At 38.3% G+C, this 14,931-nt stretch overlaps 1 protein-coding gene across 1 annotated transcript in view; it reads right to left on the bottom strand.

The window, feature by feature from the left end:
• Positions 1-1,642: 1,642 nt before the first annotated feature.
• Positions 1,643-14,931, bottom strand: part of LOC138382890 (zinc finger protein 91-like) — a gene marked incomplete at its 3' end in the record, with an annotated part of 192,516 nt that continues 179,227 nt past the window's right edge. The window contains 2 exon segments of the mRNA XM_069467506.1: positions 1,643-1,683; positions 3,551-5,238. Coding sequence (XP_069323607.1) covers positions 1,643-1,683; positions 3,551-5,238 — 1,729 coding nt within the window.

Below are 14,931 nucleotides of genomic sequence, written 5' to 3'. Positions count from 1 at the left end.
AAAGAAATCAAAGAAGTGAACATATTGAGGTATATTCAATGTCCAAGGGTAACAATACTTAATACTAATATCAAAATACCCAAATAATTGATCTATGGATTCAATGCAAATTTTCAAATTAGTTTTCTTTAATTGAAATTTAGAAGCTCCCTCTAAACTTCATATGAAAATAAAATCATATACACACAAGAATTTTGAAAAACTTCTGACATGAATTAATACAACAATGTTACGGTAACGAAATGTATAGTACTAGCATACGGATAGATTTATGTAGATGAAAAGAATAGAATAGAAGGTCCATTAATAAACACATTAATTTGTGGTAAAATTGATTTTGTCAAAGATGCTACATAATTGTAATGGGAAAAAATTCTCCTCAACAAATGATAATGGAAAAAGTAAATATCGACATGCAAATAATTGAAGTTTTACCACCTAATCCAAATCACACACATACAGAAATACTCAAAATGGATTATATACCTAAATGGAAGAGAAGAAACTGCAAAATTTTGGGGAAAAATATTAGAGCACCTTTTTGTGATCTTGACTTAGGGAAAGATTTTTTTTAGATATTACAAAAAAAGCACAATCAAGAAAAGAAATAATCAATTATAACTTATCAAATTAAAAAATTATTTGAACACAATAAAAAATATTAAAAGAAAAATTCCTTTTGAGAGAAAATAGTTTCAATCTTATATCTGTTTAAGGTCTAGTAGAGAGAATATATATAGAACTCTTACAAGTTAGTAATAAAAAAGTTTACCAATTAAAAAATGACAAAATAAGGCCAGGCGCGGTGGCTCACGCCTGTAATCCTAGCACTCTGGGAGGCCGAGGCGGGTGGATTGCTCAAGGTCAGGAGTTCGAGACCAGCCTGAGCGAGACCCCGTCTCTACTAAAAAATAGAAAGACATTATATGGACACCTAAAAATCTATATAGAAAAAATTAGCCGGGCATAGTGGCGCATGCCTGTAGTCCCAGCTACTCGGGAGGCTGAGGCAGTAGGATCGCTTAAGCCCAGGAGTTTGAGGTTGCTGTGAGCTAAGCTGACGCCATGGCACTCACTCTAGCCTGGGCAACAAAGTGAGACTCTGTCTCAACAACAACAAAAAAAAAAAAAAAAAAAAGACAAAATATTTAAACATACATTTTTCCTAAGATAAAAAAAATTTGCTTGTAATATATGCTCCAAATATTATTCATTAGGGAAATGAAAATCAAACCACAATAATAAAATAATCAATACCCACCTCGACCGATCCACTCACCTCGGCCTCCCAGAGTGCTAGGATTACAGGTGTGAGCCACCGCGCCCGGCCAACATTTGTTTTTGTTTGTTTGTTTGTTTGTTTGTTTGTTTTTTGAGACAGAGTCTCACTTTGTTGCCCAGGCTAGAGTGAGTGCCGTGGCGTCAGCCTAGCTCACAGCAACCTCAAACTCCTGAGCTCAAGGGATCCTCCTGTCTCAGCCTCCCGAGTAGTTGGGACTACAGGCATGCACCACCATGCCAGGCTAATTTTTTTTTCTATATATATTTTTAGCTGTCCATATGATTTCTTTCTATTTTTTTAGTAGAGATGGGGTCTCGCTCTTGCTCAGGCTGGTCTCGAATTCCTGAGCTCAAACGATCCACCCACCTCGGCCTCCCAGAGTGCTAGGATTACAGGCGTGAGCCACCGCGCCCGGCCCAACATTTGTTTTAATTACCTGTTTTATTCCAATATTTTTCGTTTCTTCTCAAAATAGGTACACACAGGAACACAATTACTTCCTCCATCATTCTGCACTTAAAGTTTATCTATAGAGTCTATATGGAGTTTTCAGGCCAGGGAGGTTGTACATTGAAAGAAAAATGTACAATTAAAATTTGTAAATAGTTATTCATTATTCAGCAATGTATGGCCTTTCATTACACTCCTGTATAATCTCATTATAACCATTTTAATGGCCCTTTGTAGTTGCAAAAACAAGAAAAAGAATAAAAATATAAGTTATGGAAGCAATATTTTTCAAAGTAACTGAAGCTTAAACTCTGTGAAAAAGCTCATTAGTAATGTTGTGTTTCACTATGTTACCCAATATTATACTATTTACATTTGTTATCTGGACTTTGAATAAAGTGGACTAGGTAATTCTTGGTGAAAGGTTAAGACTTCATTCAATACACATGTAACACATTAAAAACAATTTTCTTTTATGAAAACAAATTAAGATCACACATAGTCTTAGTAACAGCATTTCAAAATCTACTTTGTTCTATTACTTAGTATACAATTGGTAAAATAATTTACTTCTAAAGTTGAAAATGTCCTCAGCAGAATATTACAAGAAAAACCAACCATACAGATTACTTAAAACAGTGTTATGTCTGGATCACAAACAGCCTCTCTACTGAGATTTTCTTACTGAATATTACCTCTTGGTGTCCTTTATTTTCCTTTCAAGAGTACAAAAATGATGTCTACATAATTTAGAAAGTTCTTTCATAGCTCTGATGCAGTAAAAGTTGGCCACATCCTTTCACAGAAAGAATAGGAATGAAAGCATAGTAGCAAGTGATTTGATTGTTGAACTACATCAATGTTTAATTTTTAAACCATCTAAAATCATTTCAATGCAAAATAGCATAGTTTGAGTGTAATAATAACCCTCCAAAAATCAATCTTCTGCTCTATGTAAGCCTACATAAAAATAAATTATCTATTTTAACTTTGCATTATTCTTCATAATCAACTCTCTGCTTTAATGTCTGAAAGTGTTAGTACCTTGGTGCTTTCTACTCTAAATCCTCTGATGCTTATTTAGACTTAATATATGATTAAATTTTTTCATATTTCTTGTATCTTTAAAATAACTTTTCATATTAATTCTGATGTTTCCAAAGGCATATTTTTTGAACAAATAGTTTTCCACATTTATTTTATTTGTAGGGCTTCTCTCCAGTCCAAAGTCTGTGAAGTTCAATACAGTTTAAAAAAATTGTTAGGGGTTTACCCTCCAGTATGAATTCTGTGTACAATAAATAAGATCTGCGATATAAGTAAATGTATTGAACCAGTCTTTATACTTCTAATTTTTTCCCTGTATCAATACCATGGTGCACTCTAAGACTTTTATTTTGTGGAAGGTGTTTCAACAGTCTGTACATTAATACCGCTTTTATCCAGTATGACCCCTGTCCTGTTAAGTAATATGTGAACAATTATTAAAGGATGTGCCACATTGTTTGCATTTCTAGGATTTTTCTGAGGTATGAATACTGTCATGTAGAGTAAGGTAAGAGCACTGGCTAAAGGCTTTGGCAGATCATTCACATTTGTAGGGTTTCTTCCCAGTATGAATTCTCTTATGATCGGTAAGTTCTGAACACGATTTAAAAGCTTTGCCACATTCTTAACATTTATACAGATTCTCTCCAGTGTGAATTCTCTTATGTGTGCTCAGGGTTGAACACTGGTTATGAATTCTCTTATGTTTGGTCAGGTGTCAACGCTGGATAAAAGCTTTGCCACATTCTTCATGTTTGTAGGGTTTCTCTCCAGTGTGAATTTTCCTATGGCTGGTCAGGTGTGCACGCTGGATAAAAGCTTTCTCACATTCTTCACATTTGTAGGGTTTCTCTCCTGTATGAATTGTCTCATGTGTGGTCAGGTTTGAATGCTGGATAAAAGCTTTGCCACATTCTTCACATTTGTAGGGTTTCTCTCTAGTATGAATTTTCCTATGGGTGGTCAGGTGTGAACTCCGGATAAAAGCTTTGCCACATTCTTCACATTTGTAGGGTTACTCTCCAGTATGAATTTTCCTATGGGTGGTCAGGTTTGAACTCCGGATAAAAGCTTTGCCACATTTTTCACATTTGTAGGGTTTCTCTCCAGTATGAATTTTCCTATGGGTGGTCAGGTGTGAACTCCGGATAAAAGCTTTGCCACATTCTTCACACTTGTAGGGTTTCTCTCCAGTATGAATTTTCCTATGGGTGGTCAGGTTTGAACTCCGGATAAAAGCTTTGCCACATTTTTCACATTTGTAGGGTTTCTCTCCAGTATGAATTTTCCTATGGGTGGTCAGGTGTGAACTCCGGATAAAAGCTTTGCCACATTCTTCACATTTGTAGGGTTTCTCTCCAGTATGAATTTTCCTATGGGTGGTCAGGTGTGAACTCCAGATAAAAGCTTTGCCACATTTTTCACATTTGTAGGGTTTCTCTCCAGTATGAATTTTCCTATGGGTGGTCAGGTGTGAACTCCGGATAAAAGCTTTGCCACAGTCTTCACATTTGTAGGGTTTCTCTGTAGTATGAATTCTCGTATGTGTGGTCAGGGTTGAACGCTTGATAAAAGCTTTGCCACAGTCTTCACATTTGTAGGGTTTCTCTCCAGTATGAATTCTCTTATGTGTGGTCAGGGTTGAACGCTCGATAAAAGCTTTGCCACATTCTTCACATTTGTAGGGTTTGTCTCCAGTATGAATTCTCTTATGATCAGTAAGTCCTGAACATGATTTAAAAGCTTTGCCACATTCTTCACATTTGTAGGGTTTCTCTCCAGTATGAATTCTCGTATGTGTGGTCAGGGTTGAATGCTCGATAAAAGCTTTGCCACAGTCTTCACATTTGTAGGGTTTCTCTCCAGTATGAATTTTCCTATGGGTGGTCAGGGTTGAACGCTGGATAAAAGCTTTGCCACATTCTTCACATTTGTAGGGTTTCTCTCCAGTATGAATTTTCCTATGGGTGGTCAGGTGTGAACTCCGGATAAAAGCTTTGCCACATTCTTCACATTTGTAGGGTTTCTCTCCAGTATGAATTTTCCTATGGGTGGTCAGGTGTGAACTCCGGATAAAAGCTTTGTCACATTGTTCACATTTGTAGGGTTTCTCTCCAGTATGAATTCTCTTATGATCAGTAAGTTCTGAACATGATTTAAAAGCTTTGCCACATTCTTCACATTTGTAGGGTTTCTCTCCAGAGTGAATTCTCTTATGTGTGGTCAGGTGTGAATGCTGAATAAAAGCTTTGCCACATTCTTCACATTTGTAGGGTTTCTCTCCAGTATGAATGCTCTTATGAGTGATCAGGGTTGAATGCTCGATAAAAGCTTTGCCACATTCTTCACATTTGTAGGGTTTCTCTCCAGTATGAATTCTCTTATGTGTGGTCAGGGTTGAGCGCTCGATAAAAGCTTTGCCACATTCTTCACATTTGTAGGGGTTCTCTCCAGCATGACTTGACTTATGATTAGAACAGCATGAACAAGATTTGAAGACTTTGCCACATTGGATATATTTATAATGTTTCTCTCTACTATGAATTCTTTTATATTCAATAAAGTGTGAACATTTGTTAGTGGTTCCTTCACATTCTTTACATTTGAAAGTTTCCTCTACAGTATGTCTTATCTTATGTCTATTTTGTTTTGATAATTTTCTGAAGACGTTCAAACATTTATTACATTTGACGACTTTGCAATGGCTTGCTGTTGAAAATTGGTTAAATCCATTATGACATTCTTTCTGCTCATTATACTCACCCACACTTTCCCAGTCTTTCCTTAAGCTTAAATTATGAAGTCCAGAGCCTTCATAATTTCTCAGTAGCACTTTTTGGAATGAATCTTTCAGGCTTTTCCCTGGCAAATGGTCTTGGGTGTAATAATAAGACACAGCTGAAAGAAATAAAAATAACAAATTATCCTACTTGTTGATTTTCCAGCCTTAGATGAACATCTATTACAGATCTAACATATAAAATTATAGGAAGCACATTATCAAGATAGCATAGTAAAGTAACACAGGCCCTAATACAGTTACAGCTACATAACATTAATAAAAAATATACTGACCAAATTGCTTCTGTGTGCATTTTAAAACCAATTAAATGTTTGCAGCATCCCGGGAAAGCACAATGCCGAAAGCCACATAGAAGCAGAAGAAAAGTTTGTTACATTTACCTAACATTGCCCTTCCTAATATTAATATAGCATGGTTTATATGGGTTTAAAAAATCAACTCCTGGATTCTCCCCAAAAGGAGAAAGAGAATTGTGGTACACATATATATTTGGACTTCCAGAGGCCTTTCCAGAGACTGGTGAGTGCCTCCCATAGCACAGAATGCTGAACACAATTGTGTTGTGCTTTTGAAGGTAGACTGGGTTTGCTGCGAACAAAGGTAAATGAGTGTTACAGCAGCAGAGAGACTTCAGTACAAGTGGCATACAATACGGGTAGCAAATGATTAGAGGGCCTTAAGAAAAAACATGGAAAAATCACTTTACCTGGAAAATAAACATACAATTCCACAGAATAAACATCCTGAGAATAGATTTGGGAGGCTCCCAGAATCTGTAGCCCAAGCAATTCATATCAGAATCTCCCAGGACAAAGCCAATTTGTAAAGATTGTGACAGATGAATTTTTATTTAATCCCCAAATATCAACCAAAGATTATAACATACACGAAGTATCAGGATATCCTAGCCCAACAAAAGAAACAAAATAAATAATCAGAAATGAACTACAAAGAAATAATGATATATAAAATACCTGAGAAAATTAAAAAGCCCCATCTGAATAGTGCACAATGAGTGAAATGGAAACACAGGCAACTCAGGGAATAGAGAAAAATTAGAACACCAACAAAATGCATAAAAGAAAACAAACTGTGGAGCTAAAGAAAACAAATATAAATGACTGGGCAATTCTAAAATGTAAGAAAAAGAACTAAAAATTCAAGAAGCTCATTTTTTCATGTTTGTTAGCCATTTTTATATCTTCTTTTGAAATATTTCTATTCATGTCCTTTGAGTACTTTTTGATAGGGTTGTTTGATTTTTTTCTTACTGATTTTCCTGAGTCCTAAATAGTTTCTTGTTATCAGTCTTTTTTCTGATGTGTAGTATGCGAAAATGTTTTCCCATTCTGTAGGTTGTCTGTTTACTGTCGTGACTGTTTCTTTGGCTGTGCAGAAGCTTTTTAATTTGATCAGGTCCCATTTATTTATTTTTGTTGTTGCTGTGATTGCCTTAGGGGCCTTCTTCATAAATTCTTTCCCCAGGCCAATGTCTGTAAGAGTCTTTCCTATGTTTTCTTCTACAATTCTAATAGTTTACAACCTAAGTTTTAAGTCTGTTATCCACCGTGATTTGATTTTTGTGAGACGTGAAACCTGTGTGTCCTGTTTTAGTCTTCTACATGTGGCTATCCAGTTTTCCCAGCACAATTTATTAAATAGGGATATTTTCCCCAGAGGATGTTTTTGTCTGTTTTGTCAAAGATTAGATGGCTATATGAGGATGGTTTTATATTTGGATTTTCTGTTCTGTTCCACTGGTCAGTGTCCCTGCACTTGTGCCTATACCAAGCAATTTTTATAATCACAGCCTTGTAGTATAGTTTGAAATCTGGCAAAATGTTCAACATCTCTAATCATCAGGGAAATGCAAATCAAAACCACAATGAGATATCACTTAACTCCAGTGAGAATGGCCTTTATCAAAAAGTCCCAAAACAATACATGTGGCGTGGATGCAGAGACAGGAACACTCATACACTGCTGGTGGGACTGTAAACTAGTGCAACCCCTGTGGAAAGCAATGTGGAGATACCTTAAACAGATTCAAGTAGACCTACGATTTGATCCAGCAATCGCATTATTGGGCATCTAGTCATTCTATAAAAAAGACTCCTGCACACGAATGTTTATAGCAGCACAATTCACAATTGCAAAGATGTGGAAACAACCCAAATGCCCATCAATTCATGAATGGATTAGCAAAATCTGGTATATGTATACCATGAAATATTACTCAGCTATTAGAAATAATGGCAATATGGCATCTCTTTGGTTCTCCTGGAGAGAGCTGGAACCCATTCTATTAAGTGAAGTTTCCCAAGAATGGAAAAATAAGCACCACATGTACTCACCAGCAAACTGTTTTCCCTGAGTGCACTTTTGGGAATAACACCAATTGTGTATTGGACAGAGGTGGGGCTGGGGGGAAGGGATGGGTGTATACCTACTTGATCAGTGTGATGCGCACTGCCTGGGGAATGGTCACACTTGAAGTTCTGATGAGGGGGGGTGATGGCGGAGGGGAGGGGGGATGGGTGCATACCTACGTGATTAGTGCGATGTGCACTGTCTAGGGAGTGGACATGCTTGAAGCTCAGACTCGGGGGGATGTGAGGGCATGGGCAATATATATAACCTGACCGTTTGTACCGCCATAATGAGCTGAAATAAAAGTAAAATAAAATAAAATAAATAAAACTGGCAGTAGAGGAGGGCTATTTTATGTGAGTAACGTCAAGGAACTAAGACCAGCAAAACTGAGTCCAGCTCTCAGGCCTTCTCACCCTTGATACCCCCTGCATTAAGACACCTTTGCTGCCTCACCCCAGATGTAATCTATCACATAAACTTTGTAATACACTATGTATTTCTACAAACAATATATCTTTATAGTAAATCTATAATACATTTATAGAAGTCTTTATTATACCTAAAGTTTGTTCTGCATTATATGGATATCCTCCTTGATGTTCTCCGAGTCACACAGGACATTAAAAAAAAAGAAAGAAAGAAATAAAGAAGCTCAACACACTTTAACAAGGATAAACAAAAAGACCCATAGCAAGACATTATAAGTAGAACTTTGAAAGTCACAGAAAAGAGAATCTGAAAAGCTGGAACAGAAGAGTGATGTGTGATCTGTAAGCTTGCTTCTATGAGAGAACCAGTGGATTTGTCATCAGAAACATTGCCCTGCAGAAAGAAATTGGGTTATATAGTCACGGTGCCTAAAGAACAAAAACCGCACAGCAGAAAATACTGTATCTAGCAAAACTATCCCCCTAAAAGAATAAAAAAAAAAAGATTTATCAACATAATCAGATGCTGACAGAGTCTGTCAGCACTAGATCTGCCCTACAAGAAGTGCCAAAGGAAGCCCCTTTCATTGAAAATAAAATGACGCTACAAAACAACACAAAATTATATATAAATAATTACTGAAGAGGGGAGAGGGCCAGAGGGCCTACTAGAGCCATCACTTGCTGGAGCACCCCAGAGGGAAGAAAGTGTTTTAGGTAAGGAAAAGGGAGGAATGGGCACAGCTCATGTGTAGTTTGGAGGAGGTGCCGGAGCCTGCTGCGTACTTCACAGGGGGAAATTGTGAAGCAGAACACGAAAACGGAAAAAGAAAAAGACGAGAAGAAACTGGTGAGAATCAAACCCAAAGATGCTCAGAGTGCAGTGAAGGAATAAGGGAGCACTGCGTTTCTCCTTCCTACACACCTGTGGTAATCAGTGGGCTACTGAGTTGTATGTGAGCTTCCCCACGTTTATGCGCATGGGCACTGCTGTACCCACTGAATCGTGTGGAGAACAGCAGTGGCTCTGGAGCTTGGACGTTTCCTGCAGGCTGCCTTCCAAGGAGGGCGACTGGAGGAGCCAGGGTCCTGGCTCTCTTCCTGGCTCTCTTCCTCCCTGCCCCACCCACTGCAGCTGGGAAGGCAGCCACCTTTCCTCACCTAGAGTGTTCTCCAAACCTTTACCTCTGGAGACCTGTGGTGGCCCCAGGGGTGCCCAGTCTGGGAGTCCCCTGCCTGTGGTACTCTGTGTAGAAACAAGCCAGTGAAGAAGACACACGGGCTGGATCCTGTGCCCCCACAACTTGAGTGAATTCCCAGGAGGCACAATGGAGAGATTTGAGAGATTAACGTGGTAGGCAAGGGAGCCCACATGTGAGGAAATGATACGAGAGTACAGTGGAGGTTTGAGCCACAGAAATCTGGTGAAATGCCCGTACCCCCACAGGAAAGTCACGCTGCCAGACTCGAAATTCCCAGCCTGTGGTCCCACTGTGGCTGAGGGCAGCATGTTTCTGTGCCCATTTGCAAACAGACACTGGAGGGAGCCCCTCAGGGCAGGGGTAATGAGAGAAGGGCGGAGCTCACTCCAAGAGCCAGGTGGTGAACTACAGACTGCCCCTCCCCCATAAGCAGTCTTTTTAGTTTTGATAGATCTTTTTGGCCCCTCTCCCAGTGGCTTATCCCAGGGCCCTGGGATAGGTCTTTGAGCCCTGCCAAGACTTTGCAAAGCCTCCCAGGTGTGCTCAACCTAACCCCACCCAGCCACACTGTCCCACTCTCCTCTGTTGTGCTGGAGAGAAAGCAATCCCCTGGGGACTGCAGGCCCCTCCCACTGTCTGGGACAGTCAAATGTTTCTCCTAAGGGGCTCAAGGCTATTCCAGTCACAAAAGAACCCCTGAGCACTTGGCTCTTTCCTGCAAGCATCAACCACTGACGGGGAGAATGACCATATAGCCCACTAGAGCACCTAATGACTCAATCCAACAAGGTGTAGCCAACTCTTATAAGCACCACAACTCAGAGCCTAACTGAGGGGTCCCAATACAATGCCCACTACTGGGAAGAGGAGAAGACAGCAGAATTGAAGTAGCACCGCTTTTTAGGACAGGAATAAACGTTGCAGGCAGCTTGAACTGCGAGGAGTCTCCCCCATCCACTGCAGACCTCTGGGCTCATGGGGGAGCTGCTCAGAATCCATGCAGAGACGTTGCACACGAGAGCAGGGGATGATGGCACGGAGGCAGAGATTAAGGAATCCTTACACACTGTTGGTGGGACTGCAAATTAGGACAACCTCTATGGAAAACAGTATGGAGATTCTCAAAGAAATAAAAGCAGACCTCCCATTTGATCCAGCAATCCCACTACTAGGTATAGACCCAGAGGAAAACAAGTCTTTCTATCAAAAAGATACCTGCTCTCAAATATTTATTTCAGCACATTTCACAACAGCAAAATGTGGAATTAACCCAACTGCCCATCAATTTTTGATTGCATTAATAAAATGTGGTATATTTACACCATGGAGTACTACTAAATCACAAAAAGATCAATTAATGCCTTTTGCAATAATTTACATGTAACTTGGAACAATTATCCTAAGGGAAGTATCTCAAGATTGGAAAAACACCACATGTACTCATTCTTAAATTGGAACTAACTGATGAACGCACACGTGCACAGAGGAAAGTAAAACTTGGTGGAAATCAAGCAGGGGGCAGGGGGAAGAAGGAGAGAAACAAAAACCTGCCTGATCGGTACAATGAACAATATTTGGGTGATGGGCACACCTGTAGTCATGATTCAAGTGTTACAAAAGTGATTCATGTAACCAAAAATATTTGTATCCCCTTAATATTCTGAAATAAAAGAAACTCTGTCTGGGAAACAGATGCAAGTACATCTAAATAAAGTTCTGCTGTATTAGAATCATGGTGCAGAAAACGCTTTTAATCATGCTTTAAAGTTTATAAGATAAAAGCACAAAAATGATCAGAAACATCTGTTAAGCTGGGTGCAGTGGCTCACTCCTGTAATCCTAGCACTCTGTGAGGCTGAGGCGGGATGATCGCTCAAGGTCAGAAGTTCGAGACCAACCTGAGCAAGAGCCAGACCCAGTCTCTATTAAAAATAGAAAGAAATGATCTGGACAGGTAAAAATATATATAGAAAAAAATTAGCTGGACATGATGGCTCATGCCTGTAGTCCTAGGTGCTTGGGAGGCTGAGGCAGAAGGATTGCTTGAGCCCAGGAGTTTGAGGTTGCTGTGAGGTAGGCTGACACCATGGCACTCTAGCCCGAGCAACAGAGTGAGACTCTGTCTCAAAAAATAAAGAAAAAGAAAGAAAGAAAGAAACATCTGTTAATGGATATACAGTATAAGAAGATATAATTACAGACATCCATAACATAAATTTTAAGGCAGATGTAATGAAGAAGAATTTTTGTATTCAAGTAAAGAAGAGTTATTACTTACAAGTTTACATTGTTGTAACTATAAGAGCTTTTATGTAATCCGAATGGTAACCACAATAAAATACCTATAGCGATACATTTTTAAATAAGAAAGGATCAAAGCAAGTCACTACAAAAATCAATGAGACAGAAAGGACAGAAAATGAGGAAAAGAAGGACAAAATACCTGCAAGAATCAAAGAAGACAATTAACAAAATGGCAATAGTAAGCCCTTCCCATTGAAAAAATTATTTTAATATTTATAGACTAAAATTATCAATCAAAAGAAAAAAAATTGAGTAAAAGGGTTTAAGGAAATTCAAAAATCAAGATCCAACTGCATTCTCTTTATAACAGACTCACATTAGATCTAATGGCAAAAAATAGACTGAAACTGGTAGGATGGAAAAACACACTCCATGCAATGGTCAAGCAAATGAGAGCAGGAGAGTCACAATCATATTAGGCAAAATACATTTTGAGTCAAAAGCTGTCCTGTTTCATAAAACATATAACTTTAAGCCAAAACTATCAAGAGACAAAGAAAGACAACTAAATAGTAATACAAGGGTTCATTCACTGGAAACCTATGATTTAGATATATAAAAAATAATTTTATATTTGGGATCCTAGATCCCAAAGCTCTTATAAAGGCACTTAGATTTTGAGATTTATTTTATATATAAAGCTATCATACACACACACATTATAAAATCAGGGTTCCCAAATATATAAATGTATAGGTAAAAAATGTAATTTTTATAGAGATATGGCCAATTTGTATTTTAATTAAACCAGACATTGATAAAGTGTCCATAGTAAGCTGCAATTTCAACCAAAATTATAATGTGTAGGCAAAACAAAATACACAATAAACTTATGTCAAAGGACATAACTTAAAAAAGTAATGCCATAATATATCATTGGAAAACAAGAAATGTTTAGACGTAAAATTTGATTTGGAACAAAATAGAAAGTCAGACTGTATAGAGAGAGTGACATTAACAACATGGTGGAATAGGAAGTCTCCTACTTTTCTGTCTCCCCACAGCAAATAAAAATTTGGCAGCCATCCATGGACAAAAGTGTCTTTGTGAAAGCCAGGCAGAGTAGCTCGAACATGTAATTCCAGCTACTCAGAGGCTGAGGAAATAGAATCACTTTACTTGAGGAATTTGGGTATATAGAGTTTAAATTATTTATCATAGTTGATACAAAACCAGAATTGTGAAGTAAAATAACGTTCGATTTCCTTTATTTAGAGAGCTCTGATAAATTACTGAGTATGAATTTCCTGTAAAATTACATTTAAAACCTCCATAGGGTAGGAAACCATAAAGCAGAAAACATACCACATCTGTTTGTGGTGTGCCTGGGATACCTGAACCAACTACTAATATCACAACTTCACTCACACGGTTCAGATGTGATGCAAAAGGAAAATGAACAAATAATTTCACAGAGACTTCCTCAAAAATACACAGATATTACCATGTCCTGAAAGGCAATAGAACAGGGCTCGGATCCTGCTGTCCCTTGTAAGCCACGGACAGAACTTTGGTTCTCACTGTAACCTTCAAGGAAGATCACTGACGGGGAATTAGTGCTTAGAGAATTAAAAAACAAAGACAAGACATGCCCTTATGTGAGACCAAGGGAAAGAAACCCAGGCTTCTTAGATATCATTTTCATTGAAGCACAGCTTCCCAAACCCCATTTTGAGGTCTGGCTTCCTCCTTAAATTCTGGACCTCTCTCCCCTGTGCCATCTGCTTCATTCACTCCCACCTACCTGGGTATTTGCATATGGCAATGTATTTCTTCGCCTTCCAAGGTTCATGTCTTTGCTCCAGACAGGTGATCAGGTCTGGTTTAGAGACAGCAAGACCTATTTTATTAGAAAAAATTCACATGACTCTTCCTGGGATTCTCCAGTTACCAATCTACTACTGTGCTCAGTAGAGAAAAGAGAACACATAGAAAACTCTAGAAAAATAATCCCCACATACTCTTTCCTGATGGAAACTTTAGAATACTTAGAAAGCATTTAATATTTTGGGGTTCTTAGCTCCTCTACCCAGTACTACTCAATCAAAAATTGGTGGTGGAAATTGCATTTCAAGGTATGGGCAAATATATTTTATGCCACTACATTTCTGCTATTACTACTAATGTAGAGTGAAAGATACAGATTTGCAGCTCAAAAAGATTTAAGATTAATGTCAAGGTAAAACACTTTGAATATTTTCTTTTCTATGTCAAAAATCCCCAAGTTTTTCTTGGAAACAAGGATCAGAAACTCATTCACGCAAAGCAGAAACTCCCAGAAAATAATTTATAAAAAATAGGAAATTATTAGTGTGGAATGGGAATGGTGTGTCGACGTTCTCCTCACCTAGGGAGACCAGGTTTGTGTAGTTCTCTAACATCACATCCCTGTACAAATTCTGCTGAGCAGGGTCCAGGCATTCCCACTCCTCGAGAGAGAATTCTATGGCCACATCCATGAAAGTCAACAGTTCCTGGGAAAAAAAAAAAAAACAACAACACATACTTACCAAGGAGCCATGGGCAGAGATAATTTCACTCCTGGTGAAATGAGAGAGTAAAGAGAACTGGTTCGGACTTATACGAGTGACTGGATTATCCCATAAGATAATTTTAACAAAAAAGTATTTCCTAATGTATTCTGTAAGTCTGTCCAAAGAGGATAGTATAACAGCCACAAAAACAGTGCAGATACTATTATTTTAGATAATGCAGCATAAAAGTAAGGCCACCCAAACAGCCATGGACATTTTTGAGTGCTTTATTTACATCATACATGATTAAGTTGTGTATATTTCTCTGATGGAAAAGTCATGGTGGGTTAGAAGGTACCTCTCAAATTTTCATGTGTACAACAATGAACAGAAGATCTGGTTAAAATGCAGATTTTCTTTCAGAAGATACGGGATGAAGGCTGAATCTCTAGCAAGCTTCATGAGTGATGCCAATGCTTCTGGCCTGGGAAGATGTTTTGGCAAACATCTACCAAGTGGTAGAGCCTGGACTTACCCCAGTGTATCAGACCAGTAAATAAACATGAGA

The sequence above is a fragment of the Eulemur rufifrons genome, chromosome 4 (assembly GCF_041146395.1).
Source record: "Eulemur rufifrons isolate Redbay chromosome 4, OSU_ERuf_1, whole genome shotgun sequence".
NCBI lineage: Eukaryota > Metazoa > Chordata > Mammalia > Primates > Lemuridae > Eulemur > Eulemur rufifrons.
Note: the sequence above shows the minus strand (reverse complement) of the source record. Positions and strands in the feature narration are given on the sequence as shown.